The sequence below is a fragment of the Carlito syrichta genome, unplaced genomic scaffold (genome assembly GCF_000164805.1).
Source record: "Carlito syrichta isolate Samal-C Ts95f unplaced genomic scaffold, Tarsius_syrichta-2.0.1 Scaffold303640, whole genome shotgun sequence".
NCBI classification, from domain to species: Eukaryota; Metazoa; Chordata; class Mammalia; order Primates; family Tarsiidae; genus Carlito; species Carlito syrichta.
Genome location: NW_007247736.1, coordinates 126,987 through 135,466, shown reverse-complemented (window position 1 = coordinate 135,466; position 8,480 = coordinate 126,987). Strand labels below are relative to the sequence as shown.

General features: G+C 61.1%; 1 protein-coding gene across 1 annotated transcript; it reads right to left on the bottom strand.

Annotated features, from left to right (window-relative positions):
* Window positions 1-289: 289 nt before the first annotated feature.
* PACSIN3 (protein kinase C and casein kinase substrate in neurons 3) lies at window positions 290-8,345 on the bottom strand. The gene is made up of 11 exons (XM_008058833.1): window positions 8,130-8,345; window positions 5,802-5,867; window positions 5,451-5,541; window positions 5,145-5,301; window positions 3,704-3,939; window positions 3,442-3,597; window positions 2,122-2,297; window positions 1,866-1,986; window positions 1,560-1,696; window positions 1,078-1,199; window positions 290-773 (listed from the first exon to the last, which is right to left on the bottom strand). Exons 3-11 carry the CDS (start codon window positions 5,502-5,504, stop codon window positions 658-660), a joined length of 1,275 nt encoding a protein of 424 aa, XP_008057024.1. The 5' UTR covers window positions 5,505-5,541; window positions 5,802-5,867; window positions 8,130-8,345; the 3' UTR covers window positions 290-657.
* Between the last annotated feature and the right edge of the window lie 135 nt (window positions 8,346-8,480).

Below are 8,480 nucleotides of genomic sequence, written 5' to 3'. Positions count from 1 at the left end.
GTGGAGCCGCTTCCCACGCGGCGCGGGCTGCCGGGGCCGAGGGCCCAGCCCTGGCCAGTTGCGAGGGCTGAGTCGTGATTGACAGCCCGCCCAGGCGTGCCGTGTCCACCGGCCTGCCTCCCTCCGCGCACAGCCCAGCACCCGGCCTCGAGCCTGACCGAGGTCCCTTCCGCCCCAGGTTCGGGGCTTGAAATTCAGAACAGGTAGCAAGCTGGCAGGTCTCTCCCCAGGGGCCCTCTAGTGGCCTGGCCGGGGCGGAGTATGGGAAAGATGCACACGAGCCCGACAGTGCTTTTTTTGGGTCAAGTTTAATACACGCTAGAACAAGCCACAGAAGAGGGTGCTGCCAGCCCAATAACTACGCTCACCCCCAGTCCACCCCAGGAACCCAAACAGGTCCGGAACTGAGTCCACTGCCCCTGGGGAGGCCCAGGCAGCCCGAACCCGTCTGTCACCTCCGACCTCCCATCTTGCCCTCAGCCCAGACTCAGATGGCCCTTCCCACTCAGGCCCGCCCCTCCCTGGGCCCCAGGATCGCGTCCCTCCTTGGGCCAGAGGAGCAGCGGGGCACAGTGGTTCAGAGCCCTCAGGTCCGGTGTCCAGAAGCTGGGCTCCAGCCCAGGCTGGAGAAACGCGGGCGAAGAGCCGTCAGGGCCCTCAGGCGCCCACACACTCCACGTAATTGGCAGGGTACAGGCCAACGCGGCCGCTCCGCAACTGGCCCTGGCACCAGCCCTGCTCATCCTCCTCGCTCATCTTCAGCAGCTCCTCCCCTGGGGAAGGGGGCTGGTCACTGCCAATCGCCCTGGCCCTGCCCCCGCCCTGCAGCTGGGTCAAGGACTGCGCATGGGGTAGGCCAAGAGCCCAGCTAGGAGCAGCGACACGGCTCGGGCAGAGGGAGGTGGAAGTCAGCAAGTTGCCCCTCCCCAGACCCAGAACGCAGCGACTGGGCCCAGCTGGCTGAACAGCCAGAGAACTGGCCGTGGAAGAGCAGGTATTGGCTTCCCTTTTCCACACCCCTGCTTTGGCAAATAAGACCGAAGCCTGGGAAGGAACAGGAAAGGGGTCCCAGGGTACCTGCTCGGAAGCTCAGCTCATCAGCTTCCTGGCCCGCATAGTCATAGAGCGCCCGCACCCGTACCCCAGTGGCAGCCTTCCGAGGACTCTCCTCATCTGACCAGTCCTCGTCCTGCCCACTGCTGGAGAGAGGAGCAGAAGGAAGCAGCTCAGGGCTCGAGGGACATCTCTGGGGCTAGGACTCAGGCAAGGGGCTTACCCACCCCTCGAGGACCCCCTGCTAGATTCCGGTCCCAACCCATGACCTTGAGCTCTGGTGCAATGCCTGCCCCTTAGAGCTGATGAGGCATAAGTGACAGGGCATGTGACAAATGCCTGGCAAATCTAAACCACCATGGAAACTGCTGTGCGTTACAGCATCTAAGTGGGCCCTCAGGTTCCCGGCACCAGTTCTCAGCCCACTTCATTTGTGGAGGGAATGGAACAAAGGAGATCACGGAGAGAAGGTCGGAGCAGGCGGCAGGGCTGTTTCTGGCTCTCACCCTGGGGACCTCGGGGACTGGGGTGGGGGCACAGCGCCATCTCTTGTGGGCACGATGCTGGTCAGAGTAACCTCATCGGGGCTGCGGCCACCCTTCTCTTTTCGGCTGATCGTCCTCTGTGTGTCCAAGGACCACTCCTGTGGGGACGGTGCTCAGGGTCAGGCAGGGCGGCAGCTGCGATGGCAGCCAGGGCCATCCACCACCTTCACCTGCTTCACCCCACACCCTGCCTCCCTTCGGAGGCCCAGGCACAGCCCAGGAGGAGCCGGCCCTGCCTCCCAGCCCCACCCGGCCCGGGACACGTGCCTCAAACTGCGGCCAGTTCATGGCCATGCCCGGCCCGTGGGTGCCACGCCACCAGCGCAGATCCTCCTCGTCACTGGCTGCCTCAATGCTTTGCCGCAGGTCCTGGTGGAGTTCATGGAACCTACAGCCCAAGGCCCACTCTCAGACTGGGCCGGCCTGCCCCTGCCCCCCGGGTTCCCATCTAGCCCAGCCAGAGCCCAGGACAGGAGGGGACCCAGCATGATCCCCACTCTCCTCATCCACCCGCAGGCCATACTTCTCACTGCCGGAGAGGTCGAGGTGCTGGTGTAAGGCGAGCAGCATGTCCTTGAAGAAAAGAAGCCGCTGGCGCTCAGCGGCCTGGCAGGCCTCAAAGGCCTGCTCCATATCCTCCATGTAGCGCGGGGTGTAGCGATTCAGCTCCGCCAGCGTCTGTTCGTACTGGGTTTTTGTCTGGGTGGGAGAGGGGGGCTTGGTGAGGACGAGACCTTCTTCCACGCAGGATTCCACCAGTATTTACTGGACACTGCCGTGGGCTAGAGACTGAGCCAGCCACCAGGGCAATCGGTGCTGAGACCCTGCTCCTGCCCTCAAGGACCTTAGCAGCCTAACAAGGGAGGTGATATTCAGGTATGGCAGATCTAAGAGGCTGGTGGAGGGCGAGATGAGGTCGACCTACGGGAAAGAGTGGGAGAAATCAGAAAAGGCTTCCTGGAGGAGGTACAAACTGAGCAGCACCTCAGACGATGAGGAAAATTTACTGGAGAAAGGGCACTCCGGGTGGAACAGGTAGTGTGGTTTTACTATGCTGGAAGTCTTCCCCAACTGCTCTAATCATCCCAGTGTCTGAAATTCTGTTATTTATTTTCCCTGGGTAAAGCATCGTTTTTTTTTTTTTTTTTTTTTTGAGTCGAGTCTCACTCTGCTGCCCAGGCTGGAGTGCAATGGCACAATCATGGCTCACTGCAGCCTCCACCTTCTGGGTTCTGGCATCCTCACTCAGCCTCCTACAGGCACACGCTACCATGCCCACTTTTTTTTGTTTGTTTTTTGTTTTTTTTGTACAGATGAGGTCTCATTATGTTGCCCAGGCTGGTCTTGAACTCCTGGGCTCAAGCAATCCTCCCGCCTCAGCCTCCCAAAGTGCTGGGATTACAGGTGTGAGCCACCACACCCGGCATGTTCCTCCTTTATTTTATGTATTTATTTATTTTGAGACAGAGTCTCACTCTGTCGCCCAGGCTGGAGTGCAGTGGCACGCTCACGGCCACCACAGCCTCAACCTGCTGGGCTCTGGCATCCTTCCACCTTAGCCTTCCAAGTAGCCTGAACTGTAGACACATGCTACCATGCCCGGCTAATTTTTGATGTATTGTAGAGACGAGGTCTCGCCAAGTTGCCCAGGCTGATCTCCAACTCGCGGGCTCAGGCAATCCACTTGCCTCACCCTCCCAGAGTGCTGAGATCACAGGCTGAGCCACCGAGCCCGGCCTGTTCCTCCTTTAAGTGGTCATCTGGAGAGAGGGTGGCAGGTGAGGATTGGAGCAATCAGAGCACTAGGGGCTGGAAACAGGCGTTGGGGGAGCAAGCCTGGAACCTTCTCGGCCTCCTTGGCGCAGCGATCCACCCGCTCCTGCAGTTTGCGCAGCTGCTCCTGGGACACGGCGCTGTCCGCCTTGCCGTGGCTCTCCCGAGTCTGGGCTGTCTTCTCATCCTTCCGGGCTGCGTGGTAGCTTTTCTTGGAAGCTTCAACCTGGCACGCATGGGGACAACTCTGGAACCCGGAGGTCCCGCCCCGCCCCGGAGCCCCAGGCACACCTGCAGAGCGCCCGCCTGCGGCCCCCATGGCACGGGCTCACCTCCTTCAGCCTCTTGAGCCAGGGCTTCTGAGCCTTGCGGAAGCCGTCCTCGGCCGCCCGGCTCTCGCGGAATCCACCCAGCACGGGTCGGTGGAAGGCGCCGCGCTGCCAGGCGCGCACCCGCTCGCTGTCCTGCCCCTGCAGCTTCTCCCGGACCTCCAGGTGCAGCGCGCTCAGCCGCTCCGCCGCGGTGAAGAAGGCGTGCCAGGCCTTCTCCAGGGTGCCATATTGCGGGCCTGCGGGAGAGACGGGGCTTGGGCCAGGCCCACATGGCATCCGGAATGTGCCCCTTCTCTCTCACTGGGTGCTGCTCTGGGTGCCGGGCACTGAGGCATGGGGGGCTGCTGCTTACTGAATGCCTACTCTGTGCCCTGACATCCGAGATGTCTCACCCACCACTGTGAGGACAGCATCATTGTCAAGGCTAACACGGACAACGTTGAGGTGCAGAGAAGTGAAGTGAACTTGCCCGAAGTGTTACGAGTGTTACGGTAACAAAGTGGGACTGAGATTCAGACCCAAGCCGGCTGCATAAACACTGCACTCGACTCCTCAGTGGAAGAACCAACGTCTGCCCTCAGGAAGACGGCTCTGAAAGATCCTACCAGAAGGCCTGGGCACACAATCACCTCTTCCTAGCTGTGTAGCTTGAGGCCAGTCCCTTAGCCTCTCGGAACTTTCCATTTCTCCTCTAGAAAATGGGTAGAACAGAGCCACCTCTGTCATAGGGTTGTTAGAAATAGCAGAGTTGTGAACATACTTTGCAAACTCTAACAGCACAACTGTATCTTCCCACTTCACTTTTTTTTTTTTTGAGGTGGAGTCTCACTCTTGTCGCCCAGGCTGGAGTATAGTGGCATGCTCACTCATGGCCACTGTAGCCTCCATCTGCTGGGTTCAGGCGATCCTTCCACCTCAGCCTTCCAAGTAGCTGGAACTGCAGATGCATGCCACCACACCCGGCTAATTTTTTTATTTATTGTAGAGACGAGGTCTCGCCAAGTTGCCCAGGCTGGTCTCAAACCCATGGACTCAGGCAATCCTCTTGCCTTGGCCTCCCGAATTAATTTTTATTTATTTATATTTCGAGTCAGGGTCTCAATCTGTTGCCCAGACTGGAGTGTGGTGGCACAACCACGGCTCACTGCAGCCTTGACCTCCTGGGCTCAGGTGATCCTCCTGCCTCAGCCTTCCAAGTAGCTGGTACTACAGGCATGTGCCACCATGTTGACAATTTTTTAATTTTTTGTAGATACAGGGTTTCGCTATGTTGCCCAGGCTGGTCTTGAATTCCTGGGCCCAAGTGATCTGGATCTTCCCTCTTTAAGGGAAGGCAGACTTGGAAACCTGAAACTTCCCCCAAGAGGTGCAGAAAGAAGCTGCCCCAATGATCCCAGCCTGGCAGCCCTCTGGCCCCAGCTAGGCCTGGGTGCTGGCTCACCCTTCTCCACGGCACCCCTCCACTTGCGGGCCCATTCAGCTAGCTGCTGGGCATAGGCCTTCTCAATGCGGGCACGCTCCTGGAAGCAGCTGACCAGGTCTCCGCATAGCCGGTGCCCATCCTCCACCCGCTGCACCGTGCGCCTGTAGTTGCCAGCCTGGGCGTATAAGAAAAGGGCAGGGTCACCAGGGAGAAGCCCCTTCTCAGGCGAGGGCCTTCGACTAGGCTCCTCCCCTGGACAGGTAGCTGAGCTCGGGGGGCGTGGGCATTTCAGTGCCACCCCAAGCCCAGGACCCAGCTGCTCACCTCCCAGAAACTGCCCCCCAAGGCCTCCCCTCCGGCGTCATCTTCTGGAGCCATGGTGTCCCCGCAGCACGGAATGGTGGTAGATTTGGGGCTGTGGAGGGCAGAGGGGCAGGGGTAAGGCTTAGGGTTAGGGGTTAGGCAAGCTGGACATTTGCTTTTGGGGAGAGGAAATGACCCCGTCCCGTCCCTGGCCCTTGCCACCACCACCACCCCCACCACCCACAGAACCGTCCGAGCGAGCACTCAGTGGGCAGGGGCTGCAAGTCCCCAGGGGGAGCCAGGACACGGGTAAGGATGTCCTCTTCAAAGCACCTCCTCTCACTGGTCTGCCCTCCCCCGACCCCCTCATACCTGGGGTCTAGAGATCACTTCAAGGACCCGGGTGTCCAACTCTCAAAGCTGCCACTGTGAGTCTGCCTTGAAGTCAAGAAGAGCAAAGCGGGGCGTGAGGGTGGGGACTTGGAGTGTCCAGGGCGGTGCCCGGTTCCCCCGATATAGCAACTGCTGTCAGAAGCGCCAGATTCCAGGCAGGAGCATGCCAGGCGGGTCACACGATCCAGCCAGGATTAAATGGCCGGCGGGGGTGGGTGGTGGGCAGAGGGCCCTACTCCCCCAGCTGCCGATGGGGGAAGAGGACTCCTGCCCAAGCCAGGGCCCCTGTTGCCTTCCCTGGAACGACACGGCAACCCTGTTGCCAAAGCAGGCCAAGTAGGAGGGTGCCCGGCCACATCCCAAGAGCTGCCTGTGTTGGGGAGAGCAGAAGGGGAGCCCGGAGGCCTGGTCCTATCCTGGCCAAGAAGCTTAAGAAGTGCATGTTACTCTTGCCTCCTCAGGGGGCCTCAGCTCCCCATAAAGCGGAAACTCCCCCACCAGGTCGGCTTCCATGCCAGGCCAGTGTAAGACTCGAACCAGGCAAGGAACAAGAAACGCGAGGGGCCCAGCGTCACAAGGAGATACTCTTCCCGTTCCTCAACCTCCACTGAAGTCCCACAGGGCTCTGTGGATAACAAGCAGCTTGGTCCTGCCTTCCGAAAGTCCTGAGCCTGGGACAGCACAGGGGAGTAAGGCAGGTGACCAGCCCGTTATAAGCGTGTCCTCCAGAATCACAGAGGAGGGTAGACCAATTCCGGCCCCAGTGCCACCACCTCGGGGACTGGAGGATGCGGTAGCAGGTGGCTTCAGGGTCTCAGCTGTCCCCAGCATGGACTGACTCACAGCCCCCAGAAGGGAATCACTCCCTCCTCTGAGCAGGCCCAAGGGACAAAGCCAGGCCCAGAAGGACAGTGGGTGCCTGCTGCCCCCAAAGCAGGGCCCTGTCACAGCACTTCCCCCAAACTAGTGAACCCCTGCTCTCCTTCAAACCGCAAATTGGGCTATCTGCTCCTCAGCCACTTCCCCTGCTCATCCATCTTAGCTCCCACAGTCCCTTGTGACCCTCAGTTGAGGTACATGTCCCACTGGGTTGTGACTGACAGGAGTCAGTGACAGAGACGCCCAGGGTTCTGAGTTGTTTGTCCCCAGGCAATGGAATCAGCAACAATTTGTTAAATAAGAAAACAAATTATGTCCATCTAGAGATCAGGAAGGCTGCCAGTGCTCCTAGTTGTGGGAAAGCCTGGCCTGAGTGGGTAGGCTTCCCCCCTACAAACAGGCAGAAGAGGTCAGGCCTCCCTGGAAACCCAGCGGAGGTGCCAGGGCACAGAGCAACTGCCCCACCAGGCCCCCACAATCTCCTCATCTGGCTCCCTCTGGAGTCTGTCCCACTCGCCCAGGACAGGGCCCCTGAGAGGACCTGCCAAGTCCATGGAGAGAAAGAGAGCCACAGTCATAAATCACGGGGCCCCTGGAGCTGTCCCGAGCAGGCCTCAGGGACCTGGGGCCCCCTGCCTGCTCCAGCCTCCGTGCTCCGTGCTCCCTGCTCCCCAGGGAGCTGCCCCCCACCCGTTCCCTCTCTCTGGCCCCATAACAGAGCAAGCTGTGTGTGCAGGGCTGGCACAGCTCCCTCCGGCCTCCCAGAGCAAACACAAGCCCAAGCCCTGGGCACAGCCAGGCCCTGCAGCCCCGGCCTGACCTAGCTGGGGGAGTGGGCCTTGAGCCTTGCCCCTTCAGGAGCTTGGCGTCCTGGGCCTCCTGACCTCAGCAGAGCCTCACATCAGTCCGCACACACATCTGCAGGCAGGAGCTCAGAGAGCTGGTAATGCAATCTTCTCGGCCCAGGGAGCCAGCACCCATTGGGCCAAAGTCTTCTGGGGCTTGGCAGCTCTCCTCAAATGCCAGGGCCGAGGTAGGGAGTCCCAGGGTTCAGGAAGGAATGCACTCTCCCCACCTGAGGCCAGAAAGCACCCCACCCCACCTCCAGACCAGCAGCCTCCCCTTCCCAGAAGCCGGGGGCTTGCTCCTGGGAGGGGGCACAGCCATCCTGCCCTGCCTATCCCTGTGTCCTGAGTCACAGGCGGTGCCCAAGGGCTGCTTCCCCAGCAGCCCCTCCCAGTCAGCCCACAGCCCCGAGATCTGCGGGCCCTGGAGGAGGCAGTCGGCCGGTCCAGAGAGAGGCAGCGAGGCTACCGGTAGCCAGGGACAGCCAGGAGGTCAGGAGGCTGGGGGAGGGGTGGCAGGGGAAAGGGGGAGGAGGCAGGGCCAGGGAGGGGCATAACAAAGGGGCACTTTGGGAAACCCGACCTGCCGGCTGAGGTGCCCGCTCCCTGATGACGCACTCCAAGCCCAGAGCCGCCACACCAGAGCTCGGCGCCCAGGGGTGCGCGCCTCTGGCCTCAGCCCTCAGCCCTCCTGGACGGCGCCCCTTGACGCGAGCCGGGAGAGCCCATGCAGAGCGGCAGGGCCAGGCCTAGCCGTGGAGGCTCTAGGACTTGTTGGCCAAACTTGTTGAACTTGGTCGCGTTGGGGGTGGGGCCAGCCGGTCACCTCCACGGGGAGGGGGCGCCCCTGCCCGGGCCGACCTGGCCGCGGGCTCCTGATGGGGGCTCGGGGCAGGGAGCGGGGCGCTTTGCAGAGGGCCAGGGGTCGCGGGGA